The following is a 25,746-nucleotide window of genomic DNA, read 5'->3' as shown; positions in this document are numbered from 1 at the left end:
ACATCTCAAACTATTTTTGCTTTTCCACTTATTATTGTATACTCATTTAACACATAAAGTATCTGAAGGGAACACCTGAATTTCTAAGTAAAAGTGAATCCCAAATCAGGATGAACATCAGAATCCCTGGGGAACCTAAATCAATAAACCTTGGGAAAGGCCCGTTTGTAATAGTACCCAGGATGATGCTCAGACAGCCAGGGGACTTACTTCTTAACTGCCCTCAATAGGGGAGAAATCATTTGATGATAACGAATGCATACTTCTTTGCCTACATTCTACGTAAATGTTTTGAGAGGCTACTGTAAGAGGGAAATATAGCACTAGGTTAATGGAGTTCATTTTTAATAGACCTGTTTTAGAAGAACTATTAAAGTGAGTCCTTCGGGCTGAAATAAAAGGACACTAGACTGTAACTTAAAACCATAAGAAGAAAGAAAGAACACTAGCAAATACTAGAGGTAATCACGTAAGTAAATGTAAAAGCCAGCATTACTGTAATTTCAATTTTAACTATTTTTACATAAAGACTTTAAAGGAAAATGCATGAATAATTCCATCTATGTGAATGGAAGTAATGTAAAAAGATATAATTTCTATTACAATATCAATACTAAAGGGAGAGGGATAGAGATGTGTAGGACAGTGTTTGTGTACTACTGGAAACTAAGCTGCTACTGTTCAATCTAGGTTGTTACAAATATTATTTGGAATCTCTAAGAAAATAACTAAAAATACACAGTAAAGGGAATCAAAAAGGCTCACTACAAAAAAGTAAATACAAAAGAGAGAAGCTGTAATGAAGGATATTAAATAACAACATATATAAGACAGAGAAAACAAATAGCTGTATGGCAGAAATAAACTTTACCGGTAATTACTTCAAATGAGAATAGATTAAAGCCCTCAATCAAAAGGCAGAGATAAGCAGAATGGAAAAAGAAAAGAGAGAGAAAAAAGATCGACCTATATCTGTCTGCAAGAGACTCACTTTAGAAGTAAAACCACAAAGGATCTGAAAGTGAAAGGATAAAAAACACATTTCATGCAAATAATAACCAAAAGAGGGCTGGTAGCTATTTTATGATCAGACAAAATAGATTTAAGCTAAAAAAAGATTGTAAGAGACCCAGAAGTACTATACTGATAAAAGGTTCAATTCAGCAAAAAGATATTTAGGATTACTATTACATATAAACCTAAGAGTCCCAAAATTACATAAGCAAAAATTGACAGAATTGAAGAGAAATACATGATTCTGCATAATAATCTGAAATTTCAATATCTTAGTTTCTTTTGTTGAAAGATGTATGTATTTATTTCAGAGAGAAAGAGAAAGCATGAGAGTGAGCACGAATGGGGGGAGGGGCAAAGAGAAAGAATCTTCAAGTGGACTCCCTGCTGAGCGTGGAGCCTGATGCAGGGATCAATCCCACAACCCTGAGATCATGACCTGGCCTGAAACCAAGACTTGGACGCTTAACGAACTGAGCTACCCAGGCGCCCCCGCAGTAACTTATTTTCAATAATGGAGAAAAGCCAGACAGAAGATCAATAAGAAACAGAGAACTTAGTCTGATTCAAGATGGTGATGTAGTAAGACCCCAAACTCACCTCCTCTCAGGAACATACTGCATCTAAGCCACATATGGAACCAATTACCTCTTAAAAAACCTAAAGGTGACTGAGTGATGTCTATACATTAGGCATACAAGAGAAAATACACACCAAAATGGGTAGGAGAGGCTGCGACACAATCTCACCAGGAACCCCACACCTGGTGCTGCGACCCACAACTGCGAAAGAACTCAAATACCTGGAGCTTCTTCCTGAGGGGTAAAAGGTTCAAATCCCACATTGTCACCCTAACTTCTAAAACAGGAATTTCAGAGATGAGTCCTTAAAATGTCTCAGAGTGGGCCCCACAGGCCTGTAGTAATCAGAGAAATACCACTTAAAGGGTTTGTGTGCTGGAACTGTCCCATTCCAGGGCCCAGCACAGAAGCAGCTTAAAGTGAAAAACGTTAACCCGCTTAAAACCTAACCCCGAGGGGCAGGCATCCAATTCAACTTACTCATCTAGGAGCCTGCTGGAACGCTCTTCAGAACAGAGACTGGGAGTACCATCTTTACATTCTCCCTTTGTTGTGCTCCAGAGGACGAGAAGCTCCCAGAAGGGAGCCTTTACACATGTCTGGTGCCCTGATTTTTGTGGGTGCTGCCCAGGGGGACATCTCTTGAACACCTGGCTCTGGAGAGCAAAGAAACTTGTGCGTCTGGTCACATGGGAATGTAATAATCACCTAGAAAGGAATTCAGATCCCTCCCTGGGGCCCCAATTTTTGTGAATGCTGCCAAGGGACACTTCTACATCACCTGACACTGGTGGTCATTGGAGCTTATGTTCCTGGGTCCCAAAGGACTGTAACCAGTGCACAAAGAGTGCCTGAAGAGCTACCAGCTACCACCCAGCCCAGGCACAGAAAAAGGCAACTGACCCAGGGCCTGGTTTTTCTGTGAAGTAGGCCTATTAGCCAGTCATCAGAACTGTGACCTGAGGGGCAGGCTTCTAATTAAAACAATCATCTAGAGGCTGACTGAAATCTTTCCAGGGACCTTGGAGGGCAGGTGCTATCCTCATACTCACCCTCTGCCATGCTCCAGAGTAGTGTTTCTTGGAAGGGAGCTTTGAGTCTGGTGCCTGATTTTTGTGCCCGATGCTCCCGGGGCACCCCTTAATCACCTGGCTGTGGTGGCTGGAGGGGCCTGAATTCCAGGGTCCCAAGGGACTGTGGTAATCGGAGGGACCACTGTTGGCAGGCTAAGAGCCTGTTTTTCCTGTCAAAAGGCCGCTCTGTTCTGGAGCTTTGGACAACGGGCAAGACTTAGGTTTGCCACACATTTAGTGGCCTATGGCGCTTCCTCAAGGAACAAAGGCTATAAACGCCATGTTGGTGCTCTCAGTCTTTCTCCAGCTAGTTGCTATCTCCCAGAAGAGGGCTCATATACTCATTTGGAACCCCAGTTTTTACGAATGCCAATTAGGGGACATACCTCAGGATGACAGGCTCTGGTAGTCAGTGAGGCTTATGCTCCCGGGCCCTCAGGATTGTAATATATCTGCGTACTTTTCAGTGCAGCTGCCTGAAGGTCTGGCTTCTAGTCATTCTGAATCTAGGTGCAGAGATCCTCCATTACGGGACACTGACGGCTCTCGGCACATCCTTAACTACGGGGAGCTATTAAAAATATAACTGCTTGGATAAACTCAGAGTTTTGAGAGATGGCCAAGAGCTGGGGAAGAGCTGAATTAACAAGGTTCAACTCCTCCAGAAGGTCATTCCTTCAGGACTAGAAAAGATGGTTGTTTCCTCTACTGTACAGAAACCTATTCAGGGGTCAAGCAAAATGAAGGAACAGAGGAATATGTGTTCCAAATGAAAGAATAAGATAAAACCTCATAAAAAAGCCTTAATGAAAGGAAGGTAAGTACATTTATAAAGAGTTCAACGTAATGGTCATAAAATGCTCACCAAACTGGGGAGGAGACTGCATGAAGAGAGTGAGAACTGGAGTAGGGATGGGATTTAACAAAATACCGAACAGAAATCACACAGCTGCCAGGCGCCTGGGCGGCTCAGTCATTAGGTATCTGCCTTCGGCTCAGGTCACGATCGCAGGGTCCTGAAATCGAGCTCTGCATTGGGCTCTCTCCCTCTACCACTCCCCCAGCTTGTGTTCCCTCTCTCTCTGTCAAATAAATAAATAAAATCTTTAAAGAAAAAAAAAAAAAGAACTCATAGAGCTGAAGGTTGTAATAATGGAACTGAAAAATACAATAAAGGGGTTCAACAGCAGACTAGATATGAAACAGAAAGTAAGGATCAGTCAACCTAAAGGAAAGGCAGTGGAACTTACCCAATCAAAGCAGCAAAAAGAAAAATAACGGAAATAAAAAAAGTGAGAATAGCTTCAGGAAATCAAAGGATATCAAATGGACTAATATTTGAATTGTAGAGCTTTCAGAAGAGGAAGAAAGCAGCAGAAATCTTATTTGAAGAAATATAGCTGAAACTTCCTGAACACAGGGACGGAATCAGACACCAGATCCAGGAAGCCCAGGGAGTTCCAAAACATATGAACCCAAAGAGAACTACACCAAGACACATTACAATTAAAATGTCAAAAGTTAAAGACAGGAAGAGAATATTATAAGCAACAAGAGAAAAAAAAAATGGTTACATATAAGGGAATCCCCATAAGACTACCTAACACATTGTTCAGCACAAACACTGTAGATATAAAAGGGACTTCTTTAAGTAGAAAAGAAAGGCCCTATTTAGTAACAACAACAAATGTGAAATAGTATCACTGGAAACGTAAATATATAGTATAGTAAAGGTAGTGAATTACTTATAAAGCTAGTATGAAGGTTAAAAGACAAAAGTAGTAAAAGTAACTATGATTCAATAATTAACAGATACACAAGATAAAAAGATGCTAACTGTAACATCAAAAACATAAAATGTGGGGAAGAGAGTTAAAATGTTGAGATTTAAGGGCACCTGGGTGGCTCAGTCAGTTAAGTGTCTGCCTTCAGTTCACGTCATGATCCCCAAGTCCCTGGAAGGAGCCCCATACCAGGCTCCCTGCTCCTGGGGAGTCTGCTTCTCTCTCCCCCTCTCCTTCTCTCTCTCAAATAAATAAATTTGAAATTTAAAAGAAAGTTGAGATTTACAATGGGATCAAACTTAAGTTGTTATCAACTTATACCATTATAAGTTGTTGTATGTAAGCACCATGGTAACCAAGAAATAAAAACCTACAGTAAATACACAAAAGATAAAGAGAAAGGAATATAAGCATACCACTAAAGAAAGTCATTAAACCACACAGAAAGTAAGCAAAAGAAGAATAGGGAAGAACTACAAAAACAGCCACAAAACAATTAACAAAATGGCAATAAGCACATACCTACCTATAATTACCTTGAATGTAAATGCATTAAATTCTCTAACCAAAAGACACAGAATGGCTGGATGGATTAAAAAAACAAGACTCATCTATATGCTGCCTACAAGAGACACACCCAGTGAAAGTGAAGAGATGGAAAAAGATACTACATGCAAATGGAAACCAAAATAAAGCTTTAGTATCTACACTTGTATCAGACAATATACTTTAACACGACTGTAATAATACACAAAAAGAGTGACACGTAATGAGAAAGGGGTCAACAAAGAAAGATAAAACCTTTGTAAAAATTCATGCACCCAACGTAATTTAGGAGCACCTAAACATATAAAGCAAATATTAACAGACCTAAAAGGAGAAATACAATAACTGTATTTATCATTTTTGATATATGGGAACTCTAATACCCCAATTAGTCAAATGAACAAATCACCAGACAGAAAAACCAAGGAGAAAAACCATGGTCTTAAATGACATTTTAGACCAGATGGACTTAACAGATATTTACAGAACATTCCATACCAAAGCAACGAATACACATTTTTCTTAAGTGCACATGGAACATTTTCCAAAATAGATCATATGTTAGGCCACAAAACAAGTCTTAATGAGTTTGAGATTGAAATAATATCAACCATCTTTTCTGACTAGAATGGTATGAAATCAGAAATTAATTACACAAAGAACACTGAAAAATTCAAATATGTATAGATTCAACAACATGCTACTGAACAATCACTGGGTCAAAGGAAAAATCAAGAGAGAAATAAAGGGTATACCTGAGACAAACAACAATGGAAATTAACATACCAAGATTTATGGGATGCAGCAAAGGCATCCAACCAGGGAAGCTCTAAGAGTGAAATTCATAGTGATAAACACCTATCTCCACAAAGAAACTAATTTTACACCTGAAGGAGCTAGGAGAAAAGAAGAACAAATAGAGCCCAAAGCTGATAGAAGAAGTAAGGAAATAACAAAATTCAGAGCAGAAATAAGTGAAATAGACTAAAATGACAATAGGAAAAAAAAAAGGATGAGACTAAGAGCTGTTTGAGAAGAGAAAATTGACAAATCTTTAGCTAGACTGACGAAGGAAAAAAGAGGACTCAAAAATCAGAAATGAAAGACGAAAGGTTACGACTAATACCACAGAAGTCCAAAGGACCATAACAGAATGCTATGAAAAATACATGCTAACAAACTGAACATTCCAAAGAAATGGATAAACTCCTAGAAATATACAACTTACCAAGACTAGATCATAGGGAACAGAAAATCTGAAAGACCAATTACTAGAAGGAGATTGAATTAGTAATTGAAAACCGCCCAACAAACAAAAGTCTAGGACCAAATGGCTTCCCTGGTGAATTCTACCAACATTCAACATTCAACATAACAAAGACCATGTATAACATCATACTCAATGGTGATAGCTGAAAGCTTTTCCTCTAAGATCAAGAATAAGACAAGGATATCCACTCTTCACCACTTTTATTCAACAAAGTACTGGAAGTCCTAGCCAGAACAATTAGGCAAGAAAAAGAAATACAGGCATCTAAACTGAAAAGGAAGAAGTAAAACTGTCACTAGTTGCAGATGAGATGGTATTATACACAAAAAATCCTAAAGACTCCATCGAAAAACCGTTAGAATAAACAAATACAATAAAGTTGCAGAATATAAAATCAATACACAAAAATATTGTATTTTTACATTTATAATTATCGGAAAGAGAAATTAAGAAAACATTCCCATTTATAAGTGTATCAAAAAGAATGACACCTAGGAATGTACTTAGCCAAGGAGGTGAAAGATCTATAGATCAAAAGCTTAAGACATTAATGAAAGATACTACAAAACCTAGAAATAAGTGGAAAGATATTCCATGTTCATGGACTGGAAGAATATTGTTAAAATGTCCATACTATTTCAAAGCAACCTACAGATTCAATGCAATCCTTACCAATGGCATTTTTCACAGAATTAGAAGAAATAATTCTGAAATTTATATGAAACCATAAAAGACAAGAGCCAAACAGTGACACAATAAGTTAATAATTTCCACAAAGTTAAAAACCACACTTTGAAAAACATACAGTTTTACACTTCAAATTACATGCTAACTTGATTGTTTAAAGATCCTAAAAAATGTTGTGTGCTAGACAGAAAACATGTGCCAGTGAGTTCATTTCTAACTCCAGTTACTTCTAGTATGTCAGTACTCTTTTTCCCACATCAGTTCTTTCTCATAAGTCTAATCCTTCTTCCACATGACTGCTTTGCAATGAAATATACTAAAACGTCCTCTAGACCTCTAGACCTTATGTCCTAGGCAAACACATAGATCATGTTTTCGTTTTATGGAAGTGCTTTCTGAGAAATGCCAAACTAAAAGTTTTTAAAGAAAAAAACCTGTAAATACAAGTGTAAACATTTACAAGACAAACAAAAATAAGAATTGGAAGACATTTTGGGAATTATTTTATCTCCTGCATGTTATGGGTAAGGTAACTGAGAGCCAGAGAAGTAAAGTTTTTAGTCATACAGCTGGGACTAGAACCTAATTATGTGGCTTCTTAAAATACAGATCAACTAAAAGCCCTAAAATTTTTTTTTAAAATGTAGACTTATTTTCAAGCATTTGAAATAGAAAGACTATATTACTGGGATGATGTACTGGAAGCAGCAACAATGAAATGACAAGCCCTCAAAATGTAAGGAGCTCATAGCCCAATGCTTAACAGTAACGTTGGACAAGATATAACACCTCTTCGAATTAAGATATTAACACATTTTCAGTGACGAAAGCTGTAGGAGGTAGAGATAAATGTTGATTACAAACTTAAATGAGATCAGGATTAAGGTTTAACGCAACACATACAAAAATCGTAATACAATTATCTATTTATTTATTTTTAAAAGATTTTATTTATTTATTTGAGAGAGAGGAAGAGAGAGAGTTCAGAGGGAAAGTGAGAGGGAGAAGCAGGCTCCCCACTGAGCAGGGAGTCTGTTGTGGGTCTTGATCCTAGGACCCCGGGATCACGACCTAAGCTGAAGGCAGACACTCAACCAACTTAACCACCCAGGCGCCCCTATAATACTTTCATATACAAGTTGAGGATACCAGTTTAAGAGTGCAAAGAAAAATCATGATAAGAGGAGAGAAAGTAAACACTGCTTTAAAGTTTCCTGGAGGTCGGAGGCAAGGCAATCAATGTGGTCGTCATTGGCCAGTGGGCCTAACTGTCCCACCTTGTCTCCCTCAGCACAACCCATCAGCTCTACAGCAAACCTCCGAGTAATGAAAATCTGAAACTGTTTGGGAAATTCAACAATCCAAATGACTATGGGCACAGTTATGAAGACTTATCCTGTTGCAGGAATGGTTATGAATCTGACTGACCTCAGAGAGTACATGGCAGAGGCAGTTATGAAGGCCTTTGATCATAAGAATCTGGATCTGGATGTGCCATACTGTGCAGATGTTGTAAGCACAACAGAAAATATAGCTGTATATGTCAGGGAAAACCTCCAGAAATTTCTTCCTCTGGGAGTTCTTTTATAAAGTAAAAGTAAATGAAACTGGCAATATTGCTGTCATCTATAAAGGAAAACTGCTTTTAGGGATTAATACTGTAGAAAGATTAATTTCTTTCAAAGGTCTTTGTACCCTTGCACTATTAAGAAGTCATCACATAATTGTTACACCTCCACATTGTGCTCTGGAGGGCCTGATTTATTGAAATCATTGTGTGTAAGATCTACTGTGAATTCAAATCTATTTTAAAACCAAACTTGTAAAAAACAACCTGAGTATCATTTAAAAAGTCATTTATCTGTAGATTAAAAAATCACTTCATTTTCAGTAAAATGTTGTGGTATGGAATTTAAAAGCAAAACAAATCAATTCTTGTTTCCCCATTAAAAAAAAAAATTATTGGCGGTCATCTGTAGACAAACTTAGGCTGCCTCTCACTCTTTCACCTTGTATCATATATAAAGTTCTGTTTTACACAAGTACCACTTATTCAACAAGTGTTTTTTAACTGTTTACTTGCCTGTGTTTCCACTAGATACAAATCTCTCTGTGACTGGTGTAACAAGGCTAATTTTGTCCTACGATAATCCTGCCACAGAATTTCTCATGTGTACCTGCTTATTTTTAAGGCATCTTTTGAGTATGAAAGTAAAGTTTAGTTTCAAGGAGAGAAATTTTTACTACATGGCTTTCAAAACTATCGAGCTGATGTAACTGAAACCTATCTTAATACAAATAGTGAAAATAATATAAAAACTAAAATAACCAAATTAACCTGTTTCAAAGTCTCAGTTAATTGCAAACAGGAAACAAAAGAATCAAAAAGAACCTGACAGACGGGGGAAATTTTCTAGGATGAAATTCATAATAAACAAAACCACAAAGAAGTTTTTATTTTAATGGGAATAGTAACAGGAAAAAATTTATCATTTTTCAATAAGTAAAAGTTTCTAAAATTCTTGAAAAATCAACATGACTTACTCTTTAATATCACGAAGTTGATCAACATCTTGTGATCTTGTAAAATCTGGATCATGGGCTAGCAGGTGAATCATATATGGAACTACATATTCAGGCAACAGTGATAATAATTTCTCTGGAGTGAAAACATTATTATTAACAACAGTCATAACAGCTTTTACAAAATGCCCCTCTAATTTTGCATTCAAACCACTCCAGTTTCCATCTTTTCCTCAGTTATTTTTAAATTATAGGCAATTTGCTATCTAGAGGATACTGAAATGCATTTCAGTGTTGAAAGTTATTAAAGCCAAAAGGATAATTTGAGATTATACAGTGAGTCCTTCGTAAAGCTGGGAAAATAATTCTCTTCTCTCTGACATCTGAGCAAGGTGTTTAAATCAAGCCATACTGCTGATCCCGTAAGAAAAATACAATTCCTCCAAACAGTTTTATATCTCTTGAATAACACTCAGAAACCAGGATTCTAGATATTAAGTATATCACAACTATAGCGACGGCTGTAGTGTTCTTATAAATATACTACAATGGAGAGATAGGAAATAAACGCCCCCTACAAATCGATACACCCACAAGATACACTTGCACACTTGGAGCTTTCAAAATTACTTACCAGTAGCCATGGGATTCTGTTTAATGTACTCCCTGCGTATGCTGATATTTTTTAGCAAACACTGTCGTGCATGCGCTCTTCTCTCCTTCACAGGATCTTTGGCACACAAGGCAAAGATCGCCATATACTCCAACGGGAGCAGTAGCTTCACGAGAGCCTTATGCAACTTCTGCGCAAATATCTGCCTCACTTGGTAGCACTCGTCCTGCAGCGGCATAGAACCAAAAACACGTCAGTAAAAATGTCAGTACTTTAAAAACCATGACAAAATAACCTAGTTCAGAAAAAAAACTGGAAAACATCTACTAAAGAGCAGTTTGTTCCAAAAGTCCTCATTTTTAAAAAATGATTTATTGGGGAATGCGTAACAATACTTAGAAGATGTTTAGTTAGAATAGTTATAATAGCAGTTCCTTCTGTGCACACAGTAAATGGATCTGTATCACAGAAAGTAAATGTATTCAACTTTGAAGACCAAGTACTTGACAAAAATAAGAGGATTACTTACATTAATAACAAGTGCACAGAGCTGAAACTGTTCTGGGGTTATAATTTCATGGTAACAAGGTTCCTGAGCAAGCTTCATTATGGCACTACCAGCAGCTAATCGCAAGCGAGACATATCAGATTTACTATAAACAAACAAAAAAGAAATAAACATTTCCTATAACCATTATCATTGATAACAATGCTTTGATCCCTTTTTGAGTGTTAAGGTCTTTAACTTTATGCTTAAAATGACATATAATGTACAAATCTGGGAAAATTACCTTGAGTCCTTGAACTCAACACAGGGAAAAAGGCTCAAATCATTGTGACTAACGATAAACTTATCTGCCTTCGTTTTCAGTTATGTTCTAGCATAGATCCTCTACCATAAACAAGCCGTTCTGCTTGTGATCACATCTATGATCACTGCAATGCCAAGAAGAACCATTTCTATCAGGAACACTATTCCTCATTTTAGGAGGAAGACACATTCGTTGTAAAATACTCGATTAAATCACCTATCATATTAAATCTATTTCCTACAGTTTTTAAATGCACATCCATATATACACACGTGTAACATCTGATGAAATGGAGGGGCTAGCAATGAGGAGCTGATTTACACCACAGAAGGGGAGGTATCAGACAAATATCTAAAAGGAAAGGATACGGAAATGAGAGCCAGTGTCTATCTGCGCTACTAATCTCTGCGGCAGACTTCCTTTTGTAAGCCAAAGCCCCCTCCCTCCCCAGGAGGTCCAGCACTTCCACTCCTGCCCGCCAGTCTTTTATTACCTAAATGGTAAAATGTGACAATAAACGGATGAAAGAACAGTCTTATTTCAACTTATGTTAAACATAGCATGGTTATGACGTTTTAAAGACTTCGGGAAATGTGGAAAGCTAGCTGAGTCCATCACTACCATACAAGAGGAGAAAACGTGGCACTCCAGAACAATAGGACTATCGAAGTGAACACCGGTATTCTGGAGGGAACTTCAAATAGCTTCTCAGACAAATGACTGAGGAATTAAAAAAAAAAAACAGCTACCATCTGGGTGCTTAAGTCTGTGCTAGGCAGTGTATGAACACTTCACAGGCTTTATCTCATTTAATTTTCACTCTGTAAGATGAAGAAATTAATGCTTAGAAAAGTGATTTATAGAATTCACACACTTAGTAAACGGAGTATAGAGTTGCAGAAGTTTCTGATTCTAGAGCTCAAGCTAAACCATGCTATATATAATACCTAATTAAGATTTGCTTAATATTTCATGACATGTGTGTTCCACAATTAACTATGCCCTTATTTTCTGTGATGATAAAAAAAACGCTGGAAAGAACATGTTTATATATATGTTTTTGTACGATTTTTTAAAATTATTTCATGAGTGTAAAAATAAAGAGACAAAAGGGTAACATTTATGAGGATCTAGACACAAAGTGCCAAACTGTCCTGCCAAGACTGTGCCAATTTATATTCACAGGACTAATGAGGGGACCCATTTTTCTGAACCCAAAAAGCAGTGATTACTTTAAAAAATATTTTTGCTAATTTGATAGGCAAGTATCGCTAAGTTTAAACTGTATTTACTGTATTTAGTGATGTTAAACATTGTTAAAAAGATAAACTGGTAATTCGTAGTCTTCATCTCTATTGGGGATCCTGCCTATTTGTCTTATTAAAAGCTCATTATTAAGCCTTTGCCATAGTTTCCCCCAATTTAAAACTTTTTATTATCCCTAACTCAGCTCTAATCTTCTAATCTGTTCCTACAAAACTACCCTTGACTTATTCTATGACAAATAATTTTCCATGGTTTCCTTCAGTTTACCAAAGCAGTCAGTATCTCTACTGTAATTTGCTCATTTCCTAATCTCCTCCACTGGAATGCATATTCCTTGGAAGGAGAGATTTTATACCTTTAAAAAAAACCATAGCAGTGCCTAAGATGACAGTGCTCAATAAAAAATGAATGCATAAAAGAATTAAAGATTTAATTCATTTAATCCTGTAATAACACATTTTAAAGTAGGAACACATCACGAGTAGAATTCTATAGTTTTATCTGTTAGTACTCCTGGACCCTAGCAAATCAAGAATTTGAAACAAACAAGGATCATGAAAAATTTGCTTTTATTGTCATCTTAAAATGAATAGAAGAAGAAATGGCAATTTCACAAAACACTGAAAATGTGCAGAAATGGAAACTTTATTTTTTTTTTTTTTCAGTTGCAGAACCTTGTTTTAATCTTCTGCAAACCACCAGGAGGGCTGTGACTTTTTCCTCCTTTGAACTCCTCCACTAAAGCATGTATTCCTTTCATGGTACTAAGTCACCCCCCTTGTTCATTCACTATATTACAGGGTAAAAGACAGGAACTGAATCTTCTCTGTTTTTGCTGCAATGCTTTTCATGGTGTTTTGCAAAGAGTAGTATTTCAACAGTTATTTGCTTAAGTGAACCGTATGTTGAAGCCAACTGTAACATATAATGATTATGACTAAACAATTACTGGAAAAAGTTTGGTCTTCAGAGAAGAAACATTCCATCATCATTGAGATGAAAACCCCATGGAAGTACATTAGATCTGATCCCAAAGCATATGGTGTAATTACAACATTCAGTATTAATTAGGTAAATAATTCCTATGTAAGTTCCACCAACATTTTGAGCTGTAAAAATTGGAAAGGAGGAAAGATCTCACCTGATCCTCTTTTGCTCTGTCAGGTCACCCTCACTAACCAACATCGCTGATAATAATCGAAGAGTTGAATTGGCAGATTTAGACTGGTTGTTTTTCATACCCAACAGCCACCTTACCAGAAGTTTAATTGCCTGTACCTATAAAATATTAACATGCTAAAAAAAGAAAGGAACTTAAAATTCCAATTAAAGGGAAGATTAATTTATGTCAATTAGATAAGTGAGGTTGCTTAATTGCTGGTGGACATGTTTTATTAATAAGTCTGTAGGATAATAACAATAACAGTAAAAATATTTATTCTGTTTAATCTATAATAGGCACTCTCCCCAGAGCTGTACATATATTAACTTATTTGATGTTCCAAACAAGCCTACAAGGGAGGTGTTTTTATTTCTAATAGATAAGGCAATGGAGACACATTACTATTATAGATAACATGCCCAAAGTCTGGCTTCTGAACCCAGGCTTTTCACACTTGCCTACAATGTTCAAATTATTTGAAAATATACTATTTAAAAATAACTATTTAAACTATACCTGTTATAGTCATTAAAATGAGCTATTTAGATAGATCTTAATATTTTTTATAATACTGCAAGAACTATTTTGAAGAAATCATTAAGTCTGATCCTGTCTGTCCTGATTAAAAAAATTAGGAGATTCCATAATTATTTGTGGTCATAATTACCTGTTTATACTCAAAAGATTGCTACCAGTGCATGTCAAAGAACTAGCTAAAGGATCTAGGTGTTATTTACTATATTTATTGACAACCTGGAAAAAAAGAATTGATGGAACACGACTAGGAAGCTACACAAGGTGAAACATTTTAATCAAGGAAGATGGTAGCAAATTAAGTCTTATCTTCAATCCCAATACTACTACTTTAAAAATTAGTTTTATTGAGGTACATTTTGTATCTATCAAAAGTTATGACTTCGATGACAGCATCTGTTTTTGCCAAGTTAATATGCATATTTTTATAGACAGTGGTAGTGAGGCTACACTTGAGAGGCTTTGGAGCATCAACATCCTACAAACAATTTCTGTGAAACAGCCTCACTGAAATTATTTTAGCAGGTGGGAAGTTCTACAGAAGATCCTGACATAGATCTATATGTAAATAACTCTATGAGGACTACAATTTCTTTGAGAGAAACAACTTTTGATTTAAAAATAAAGTACCTCATTTAAAAATACTATTAGTTGCCAGGTTAAAGAAAAAGAGTATCTATGAATGTTCATTATTTTAACACAAAAATTATCAAGGCCTACACAAATTTACCTTTGCTAGTACTTCAGGGGAAACCTCTTCATCTGGAGACCATAATTTTCCATTCTTCTCACCTGTCGACTATAGACAATTGAATATATTTAACTCTTAGAAAGAATTTTAAAGTTTCCTTCATTATGTTTTTCATGCTGAACAATGCAGTGATCTAGGAAACCTTTAAGTGAGTCACCAGAGCTTGAAAAAGAACAACACAGTTGGATGACTTGAACTTCTTGATTTCAAAACTTATTACAAATTTATAGTAATCAAGACAAAATGAGTGGCACTGACACCTATAGGCATATAGAAAATGGAACGAAATAGAAATATGTGAACTCACATATATGGTCAACTGATTTTTAACAAGGTTGCTAAGGCACCCAATTACTTAAAACAAATGGTGCTAGAAAAACTAGATATCCACAAGTTAAAAAAAAAAAAAAGATGAACTTACCTTAAATCACATACAAAAATTAACTCAAAATAGATCAAAGACCTTAATTTAAGAGCTAAAACTATTAAAACACTTAAAAGAAGATACAGGGCAAAATCTTCATCATCTTTGATTTGGCAAGTATCTGACAAGAGTTTAATACTCAGAATATATAAAGAATTCTTACAACTCAGCAATAATGATCCAATTAAAAGTGTGCAAAGGACTTTGAATGTCCAAGAAGATACAAACATGGCCAAAAGCACATGGAAAAAAAAATCCCTCATGATGTTAGTCATTAGGGAAACACAAACCAAAACCACAAGATACTACTTCACATCCACTAGAATGGCCATCATCAAAAACACAGAAAAGAGGAAGCACTGGCAAAGATGTGACAAAAAATGGAAGACTTGTGCTCTGATGGTGGGAATGCAAAATGGTATTCATGTTTTCCATGGTTTCACTATGGAAAACAGTGTGGTGATCCCTCAAAAAGTACAACAAAGAATGACCACGTGACCTAGCAATTCCACTCCTAGGATTTATCTTAAAGATTTGAAAACAGGGACACAAATGTTCACATCAGCATTATTCACAAAAGTTAAAAGGTGCAAAAAGACCCAAATGTCCATTAACTGATGAATAAACAAAATGTAGGCTACACATACAACAGTATTATTCTGGCATAAAATAAATGAACTTCTACTACATAACACAAATGAACCCTGAAGTCATTATGCTACGTAAAATATGCCAGGCACAAAAGGACAAATTTTATATGGTAAGAGGTATCTAAAAGAGGCAAATACAAAGTCAGAAGTACAACAGAGGTGTTATCAGAGGCTATGGGAAGGAGGCAATGGGGGTTATTGATGCAGAATTTCTGTTATAATGGGGGTTATAATGAATGCAGAATTTCTCTCTGAGATTAAAATATTCTGAAAATAGTGGTGACAGTTACACAATATGGGTACATATTTTAGGTGGTACTTTGGGTCATTTTGGAGAGTTTTTTGGCTTTCCTGGGTATTTCCTATGTACAGAGGAGGCATACAGGGTATAAAACTTTCTTATTTTTTAAAAAACCAAACCAAACAAAAACACCCACCCAACAACAAAAACAAGAATGTTGGCGTATATAAGTGATATACGCTTAAAAATGGCAAAAATGCCAATGTTTATATTATGTATATTTTACCACACAAACAACAACAAAAAAGAGCCATTGTAAACTACAATCTAGTCATCTTAAGAGGTGTCCTAAATTTCACATTTATTGCCATTCACATCTATCAATAGAGCAAAACAAAGTACAGCCTGAATGTGTTGAGTGGGAAATGACACTTGGGCCATGCTCTTCCATTCTTGTCTACTACATCCAAATGGGGGAAGGGAAAGAGGATGGAATGTATTGGCAAATGTCCTTTTTAAGTTTGGATATCGAAGGTTCCAAGACTATTGGGTCATGTGGAAGGAAGAGGTAAGCTGGGATAAATTAGCACTGCACTCAAAGTCATCTGCAATGATCAAGCAGGTAAAACTGATCTGTCTTAACAACTTTTTAATTTAGATCTACTTGATAAAGAAGTGATTTTATTTTTTTTTTAAAGTAGTGATTCTTAATCAGAGGTGTGTTTCAGGAATCACCTGGGGTGCCTTTTCAAGCTATATATTCCCAGACTCCAGCCCAGATTTAATAAATTAGCATGTGGGCAACCCCCCACCCACACACTTCAGTAACTAAAACAGAATATGTATCTAGTGCCAAAAATGCAATGTAATTATATTTCAAAACACTAGTTAAATACAAATCCACTCATATTTTTAACAACATCTGATAAAATTCTAGCACTCCAGTAAATCATCCTTCAAACGTTAGGATAATAGCATTTGACTTATATTTTTTGCTTCATGATTCATCCATCTTATGTTCTCATTTTTTCTTTCTTAAATGTTACGTTCTGGTAATAGCTACATGAAGTCAGGATGTCATTTGGAAATTTAAGTAAATAAGGAGGGAAAACACAGTAATTTAAGAGGAAAAGAAAATTAAACAGACACAGAAATGTTTTTGTGATAAAGATGTAAACAGTTTTAGTATCATTATTCTAAATTTAATTAAATTAGAAACTCACCCTGTCGTTCATTAGCAGATCTTTCACAATAAAATTTGCTACTACAGATTTCATCGGGGAAGCAAACTGATCCGGAGCTAACATAGAAATGTGGCCCAATGAAACTAATGGAGTTATAAGCTGTTCTGGTACGTCAGCGTTCAGACTCCTACTGAGTGGCTATAAGAATGAAAGAGCCAAAATTACCAGTTTGTTTTATAAATATCCAGACATTCTATGCAAACAGTAAATGTTCCTGACCCTCCTGAATCTGTTGTGCCCAAACAAAGCTGTTCTAATGATATGATCAAAAGTAGCTTCAACCGTATCAGACACTCAATTCTTATTTCAACTACTGAAATTCGGTAAGAAAGAATCCAGAAAAAAAAGAAAGAAAAAAATAAAGTACACATAAAAGGCAGAAGTAAAAACAAGAACATTTCTGCATCATCAAATCAGCATTATTCTTAAGCCATCTATAATAACAGCCTTGGTATGCTGGTGGACTTGGGACATTTTAAAAACCATGGACCATTAAATAAATGTTCACTGTTTAAAATAACAGGAGTACCTTTCCAGTAGTGGAATCAGGCCAAGGATCATACTTAAGGAAAGGCAAATGGCACTAATTTTCAGGTAGGGTTGTCAGGTACTTTAAAAACTGGGTAGTTCAAAGTTACTTTCTGAGAATACATACCACTGAGCCAATAAAGCTAAAACTAAGTAAAATGTTCTAACACAAACACACAGAATATTCTTCTGTATGTAGTGTTTGAACATATACTATGATCTAAAGGCTGTGAATACAGTGCTCAAAAGACAGCCCATGCTCCCATAGAATTTATAAGACTAAACAGCCCCTCCTCCAAAAAAACTACCTTCTATCTTCATCAAACCACACAGCATAAAAATAACAATCAACATAAACACATCCTATGTATTATATATACCTCAAAAATCTGTGCAAGCTGGACTTCCTTATTTGTGAATATGGCATGTATACAGTGAACAGCCTGTTTTGCTTGGTGTGGAGTACCTCTCTTTGCTTTCTGATGTAAAATGGGAATTAAGGTCCTGTAAAAAAAAAAATCATAGTTAAAAAAAAAAAAAAAGCCCATATACCACAAGTAGTTTTTTTGGTTGTCTCCTCTAATTCCTTTCCCATAGCTGTTTGGATGTATGTTGTTAGAGAAGTTTCTTCTTCTTCTTTTTAAGTTTATTTACGTAATCTCTACACCCAATGTGGAGCTCGAACTCACAACCCTGAGGACTGAGAGATTGCATCCTCCACCAAATGAGCTAGCCAGATGCCCCAGGAAGACTCCCTTAAAAATTAGCTCATCTATAGAAAGATTTAAAGCTCCTTATCTGTCCTCAATTATAATCCAAGAAACAAAATGTCTCAAGAAAAAGGTACTTAAAGGAGACAATTTTTGTTTTAAAGCTACCTCATGAATATGGAGAAATAAACAAGCCACCCTTAGTTTATAATCTAAAATTTGCTCAATGCCATACTTTTGTATTTTCCATTCCCCTTTCACAAGCCCCTTCAGTTATTTTAATGTAGTCATGGGAAAAAAGTAGCAAAAGGCCAAGTTTTATTAAAAAGTTGAAATGATGCCAGTGAAACAAAGCATGCAAGGATATGACACATATATATATATACATATTGGTAGAGGAGTAATAAAAGCATCTAACGATTACTGAGAAATTGTGTAAAGCACCAGTCTAAATGTTTTTACATGAATTAAGTCTATTAATCCTCATAGTCACGCAAGGAGGACTATTGAACGGATATGAAAACTAAGCACAAAAATATTGTTTATTTAAGTTTCTTAAGTTGATGGAGCTAGGATTTGGTGAGGTTGGAATGTGAAGATGTGTACTTCTGTTAAGATCCATGCACTTAACCTCCATTTTGACACTGAAGATCAAAAGTAAACAATCTTGCCTTAGGACAATATGTACTTTATTGTCTTACATTACAGTCTTAAGCATTAAAAGTTGATGATATGGGAAACACTATGAAGAAAACAGCATGTGCATATCAACCTATAAAAGAACAGGTATACACATCAAGTATATAAAATACTTATAAAAGATGCCAAATTGTTGATAGTGACTCTTTCTCTTTTATATTTCCTGAAGTTTCACCTTTTTACAATGAACAAACAAGTATTTTTTCTTAATCATAAGAAAATCTGCCTAAGGCAAAAAAATTTTAAGGAAAGACACTTGTCATTCATTTACTGCAGTGGTCCTATTTTATAGATTGTAAGTCAGTGGTGTCAAATACCATGGTGACAAAAGGTCTTCTCATGAAAACAGAAGGGTAGACATTAAGAGTGATACCCCAGATCCCAGGTCATTCACCTCAGCCAAAAAACTGGAACATATACTAGTCAGTGTATATGACTATATATACGGATTTGACATTTCTGAGTATGCCACATTTCTTTGTATGCAGGTTTAGAATGATAAATTAGGGATTTCTATGCCCAAGTAGCCTCCTTAACTGAGTACTGTCTTTCTCTCACAACCTTATTTACCAGTAACAATTTTTATAATACAAGTAACAAAAGGAGACAGAGCACTGATCAAATTACTGTTAAATGTATTATTTATTCTTCTTAGTCTAATGAAATGAGGATACATATATCAACTTTAAACCTTTTCCTTGTTATTCTAGTGTGCTATAATCTAATGATGCCATCAAGGTTATTGTTAAGGCCTGCATTGTTGTGCTTCTCTGCTTTTCAATGATTCTCCCCTTCCTTCCTCACTAGTCTTATGGATAAGAGGTTTTGGGGTGCCTGGGTGGCTCAGTGGTTAAGCATCTGCTTTCGGCTCAGGGATGGAGCCCCTAGTTGGGCTCTCTGCTCAGTGGGGAGCCTGCTTCTTCCTTTCCCTCTGCCTGCCGCTCTGCCTACTTGTGCTCTGTCATATAAATAAATAAAATCTTAAAAAAAAAAAAAAGATTAAGAGATTTTATTCCTTGTGTCCAAAATTAGCTATTCTATCTATCCCCATTTTTCCACTGCTTCATTTGGGATAGAATTCCTTTACGAATAAATCCTTTACCTTAAAAAAGGCTTCCCAACCTTGTTAAAAACTCACCAGAAATTTTATCCTACTGTGAAATTTTTTTTCTCAATGTACAAATATAAAGATTATTCTCCCTAGACTATAAACTCCTTGAGAACAGAGACTGACTGTGATAATTCTTTATTATTAGCCAGTACAGTTCTGAGAATGAAGAGGATGTACAAAATATTGATTTATTTCTCAAATGAAACTAATAGCTCACAAATTTAATAAAAACTAGGAGTCAGGAGTCCTCTTATCCCATTATTATCCTGTAAGGAAAAACTGGTTTGATTTGGATATATCCGTAACTATTTGCATATACCCTGAACATGTGATTCAATAGCTATCAGCAATGTGTTTTTCCTCCAAAAGACATCTCCCACATCTTTTGTCTAAATATAAACTCTGAGCACAAGTTTGATCCTAAGGCAACCTCTTTAAGATGCCAAAGCAAAAATATCAAAATGTATTTCATTCTTATGATGAAAGGGGAAAGGTAAGCTTGAGGGAGAGATCAAAACTATAAAAGACCACTGCCAATAACCAAGCAACTAATAAGATATGCTGTTAAGCACACTACTTGATTATCCCATTCTTTGGTGAGACATGAAGGTAGCAGCTTTTAATTCAAACCAGCTAGAGGGGAAAAAAAATGAATATATACAGATAAGGAAGATATATTAACCAGAAACTTGAAATTCTGTGAAAACTCCTGAATATTAATATTTAAAAATAATCTTGCTATAAACAAAGTTTCAGTTTGTTCTGCCTAATTTCTTCTTCAGTTTGGTCTTTTAATGGTAGAGGAGTAACATGAGGCAGAGAAAAGATAAAACAAAGGATACTGAAAAGTAGTTTTGTTTTGTTTTGTTTTTTAAGGAGGCTCCATGCCCAGTGTGGGGGGCTTGAAGTCATGACCCTGAATTTAAGAGTTAGATGTTCTACCGACTGAGTCACCTAGTTGTCCCCAGATAAGTAGCTTTTTTTTTTTTTTAAAGATTTTATTTATTTATTTGACAGACAGAGATCACAAGTAAGCAGAGAGGCAGGCAGAGAGAGAGAAGAGGAAGCAGGCTCCCTGCAGAGCAGAGAGCCCGATGTGGGGCTCGATCCCAGGACCCTGGGATCATGACCTGAGCCGAAGGCAGAGGCTTTAACCCACTGAGCCACCCAGGCGCCCGAGACAAGTAGCTTCTAAGTAAAGTTCACTTTCCCCTCTCCTATCTTCCTCCATGAAAGGGAAAACTGCATGGTTCCCACACTTAAAAAAATTTGTGTTAAAAAACAAAACAAAACAAAACAACCCCTTTGTGTTTACCATGAGAAAAAATATACTCACGATCGTATCTGGGGTAGGTCTGTTTCTATTTTGTGGCCTGTATTTCTAAAAATTTGTATAGCAGCTTCTGCTACCTTGTCATCTTCCATTCTGAGGCACTGTAACAGGGACTCATATGTCTCTGCAGAGTGGAACGAGGTAGGATGTGTGAAAGACAGAACCTGGAGGAACAGATACAACTTTAGAAGTATAGACAATGGTTTTAATCCATTAAAAGAAGGTAATTATTTTCTACTATAAATATAATTCAAAATATTGGGCTGCATATGCTAGCTATATAGAATAAAGATTTTATTTCATAGCTTCCTTTAAAATATGTTGCATTTAATGAGACATTAGCAGAAATATAATGCATTAGATTCCTTAAGAGAGCTGATGTATAGCCCTTGCGCTATTTTCTTCTTCCCCTCAGTCTATTCTGATACTGCGAATGCAGAAAATGTGGCTTCTTTTTTACGGACTATGATACTGTGATGTGAACAAAATGTTAACACAAAGCTTTACTTCGCTGGCAAAAAGATACTCTATAAGGGATATTTTAAGTGGAATCCATTACAAAAAGTTCACTGCTTGGAACTATAAGCAAGCCATAATTGTGAACTTTCATCATGATTACAAACGTAAGTAATTATTGCCTTATTTATTTCTACACAAGTTCTAGTCTATCCCAAAGGAATGTACAGCAAGTTAGACATAACGTATCTGCAAAGTTTACTTTCCATGAAGTGGAAACAATTTAGTTAGCATAATATCAGGAATAAAGGCTAAAAGTGGAAAAGTGGGGTGCAGAGGATGGAGTATATAGTCTTCATTAACTTATTCAATAAGCACTTATTTACTCAGTTATAAAGTAAAGAGATGGTCTCATTTGGTTAGGTCCTTGTTGACAGTACCTAGATAATATGTTGACATGTTAATAAATTGATAAGATAAAACCTTGTAAGTTTTACTTAGAAAAAAAATGGGAGAATCAAATTTGAAAAACTGAAGCAACCTATTAAAAATGTTTATCTTAAAGATTTCATTCTTAAAATTACTTTAAAAATGTAACCTCATCATTAAAAATATAATTAGAATTTTTCATGCTAAGCATATAAATTCTTTCCATGAAATTATGTTTAAGACTGTTCCAATACAATCCCATCACTCTCTTTTCTATCTCATGTTCACTGCACTGATTTGTCTTTTCTCACTTAGCTTATATACTGTAGTGATCTAAATGTTTCTTTGCCTTCAATTTCCTCTCCTCTTTACTCCATCTGATGAAAGCTCTGTCAAGTTGTTATAATATTAAAAGACAGAATAAAAAACCCTGATAATACCTTTCTGCTCCATCAGCATTCCACAATCTAAAACCAACCTTGTTTCCTGTTACTCCTCAAAGCAATCCTTTTCTCTGCATAACTAGACTCCCAACAGTTCCTAAAGTATGCCAAAAATTATTTTCTTGTGTTTCTTTGTGCTGTGTTTCCCCTAGATTAAGTCATACCTTGTCCATAAAGGCTTGTTTGACCTGGCTCTTATTAATTGCTCTATTCTCTGAATTCTTTGGCATAAGAATATAAATATGATTAGAAATTGTTTAAAAATTCCCTGATCAGACAGATGTTATCATGTAATTCCTGCGAACATATTCCTACTAGTACAGATGAAAGGTAAGACTGGATTCTTTAGAACATACTGTTACAAGCACATGTTATTAAATACAGGTATGCAAATGATGAATGAAACCGCAAACCTCCCAAATTATTATTGTATAATGTAAAACAATTACATTATTATAATGTAAAATAAATATACTGTTTTTATAAACTATGATTTCTACCACAAATGTTTAATCTTTCAAATAGTTTCCAGTGAAATAAAGCTCAACCCTTGCATATACTTTCTCTTTTTTACATATCCTTAAGGGAGTTCAAATTAAAACTGGAAAGGCATGGAGACAAAATTATCTCAAAAGTACCTTAAGAAGCTCAAGTCCTGAACGAATAGCTGTATCTGGACTTACACCCTCCTCTTCATCATCTGCTGTCCCCTCTATTGATTTATTCATCAGTTTTACCAGTGCACTATTAAAACGAGAAAAATCTAAATTAGTAACCTTACTAGATTAGTAACTGTATCCTAATTGCTTTGTGGCAGAATACACATGGATCTAAACATCAGATACAAACATGCTCCTGGAGGTAAAAGTTATTTTGTAACTTTTTAAACTTTGCTCCCTTTTTGACAGCTGAGCTTATTTTTTTAGTTTCTCTGCCCATACCACCTCCCAAACTCCATGTGTAACTCTACTGCAAACCAACACAACTGAAATTAAAGGACACATACTGGAAATATAATTTAAGTTAATATTGATTTCTATATGTAAAGGTATCATTTACAATCTTAGGAAAAACAATAGATGGCTGTTGCTAAATGAGCAAATGACAATTCACTCAAAGCAAAATGTTGACAAAGATGTTTAAATTAATCTGATAATTAATTTACCAAATCAGTAATTACATTCCTAGAAACTCAGAGCAAAGAAGCAGTTCATCAAAAGCATGTTATATTCATAAATAGGCCCATCAATTAAAAACCATTTAGTTACAAAAATACAGACTCTAAGGGGCACCTGCACCTTGATGTTTATAAGCAGCATTATCAACAACAGCCCAACTGTGAAGAGAGCCCATATGTCCATCCGCGGGAGAACGGATTAAGAGGTGGTACATATATAACACAGAGTACTACTCAGCCATCAAAATAATGAAATCTTGCCATCTATAATGATGTTGATGGAACTAGGGTGTATTATGCTAAGTGAAATAAATCAGAAAGACAAATACCATATGATTTCATTCATACGTAGACCTTAACAAACAAAACAGATGAACATATGTGAAGGGAAAAGAAAAAAAAGAAAGAGAGGGAGACAAACCTTAAGAGATTTTTAACAATAAAGAACACACTCAGGGTTGATGAGGAAGGTGGGTGGAAGATGGGCAGGATGATGGGGATAAGGTGGCCACTTGTGATGAGTACCTGATGTTGTATGTAAGCCAGGAGTCACTAAATTCTACTCCGGAAACCAGTACTGCCTGTATGTTAACTAACTACAATCTAAGTAAAAATTTAAAAAACCATTTAATTGTCCAACATTATGGAATTAGTTTTCAAACATACCTAACCACCACAAAGCAATATTACTTGGTCAATAAAAATCAGGCTTGTAGCAACATGGTATTATTTTAAGTAAAAGGAGATGTGATTTTTAGTTTTGAGTCTGCGTCCTCAAACTGAAGATAATACTACCGTATTTTGAAGGACATTAAATATTACAGCAAATAGCCTAGTACATAGCAAATATTTAACAAATGGAAGCTAATGATAAAAGTTTTAGGTTAAAATTTTTCCTTTGGAAAAACATGCATATTTTAAATTATTTAAAAAATTTTAAGTACAAAATATATAAGATGCACAGATGCATCATCTATACAATTTAAAACACTTTTGTTTCCTTTTTTACATCACAAGAATAATTTAAAAACCTTAAGTATCTTCAATTAATAAAAAATTTTTTTGAGAAAACAAATTAGGGAGGTGTGTAAACATTAGCCTGAAATATAATTTATCATATAATTCACCTATTTAAAATGTGTAATTCAGTGGTTTTTAGTGTATAGTCATAGGGGTGTATAACCATTACCACAATCTAATTTTAGATTTCTTCCCATCCCCCCAAAAAACCTCTTTTCCAACAGGAGTCACCCCTCTGCACTTGTACCTCCTCTAGCTCTAGTCATCTACTAATCTACCTTCTGCTGCCATACATTTGCCGATTCGGAATATTTCATATAAATAAAATACAATATATGGTCTTCTGTGACTCCTTTCACTTAGCGAACTGTTCTTAAGGTTTTTCCATGCTGTAGTATGCATCAGTATTTCATTCACTTTAATCCTGAATACCCTTCCAGTATATGAATATAAGACAATTTACCCATTCATCAATTGATAGACATTTGGGTTGTTTCCACTTTTTTTGGCTATTATGAATAATGTTGCTATAAACATTCATATATAGGTATGGGCATATATTTTCATTTCTCTTGGTCATATATACAGCGGTGGAATTGCTGGTAGCTATAGTAACTTTCTATGTTTTATCTTTTTGACGAACTGCCAAACTGTTTTCCAAAGCC

General features: G+C 35.3%; 1 protein-coding gene across 3 annotated transcripts in view; it reads right to left on the bottom strand.

Annotated features, from left to right (window-relative positions):
* Window positions 1-25,746, bottom strand: part of PDS5A (PDS5 cohesin associated factor A) — a 135,305-nt gene that overhangs the window by 18,204 nt on the left and 91,355 nt on the right. For 2 of the 3 annotated variants that reach the window (XM_032852985.1, XM_032852994.1), the window contains exons 18-26: window positions 23,523-23,628; window positions 21,560-21,720; window positions 18,084-18,207; window positions 17,155-17,313; window positions 14,596-14,664; window positions 13,311-13,447; window positions 10,621-10,744; window positions 10,113-10,317; window positions 9,500-9,614 (exon numbers count right to left, since the gene is read on the bottom strand). In XM_032852985.1, coding sequence (XP_032708876.1) covers window positions 9,500-9,614; window positions 10,113-10,317; window positions 10,621-10,744; window positions 13,311-13,447; window positions 14,596-14,664; window positions 17,155-17,313; window positions 18,084-18,207; window positions 21,560-21,720; window positions 23,523-23,628 — 1,200 coding nt within the window. Of the gene's footprint in view, window positions 1-9,499; window positions 9,615-10,112; window positions 10,318-10,620; window positions 10,745-13,310; window positions 13,448-14,595; window positions 14,665-17,154; window positions 17,314-18,083; window positions 18,208-21,559; window positions 21,721-23,522; window positions 23,629-25,746 lie in introns of those variants that run through there. The other variant, XM_032853003.1, reaches the window with a different exon arrangement.

Source organism: Lontra canadensis, unplaced genomic scaffold (assembly GCF_010015895.1).
Source record: "Lontra canadensis isolate GAN:19392208 unplaced genomic scaffold, GSC_riverotter_1.0 scaffold1, whole genome shotgun sequence".
NCBI classification, from domain to species: Eukaryota; Metazoa; Chordata; class Mammalia; order Carnivora; family Mustelidae; genus Lontra; species Lontra canadensis.
This window is presented reverse-complemented; position numbering and strand designations above follow the sequence as displayed.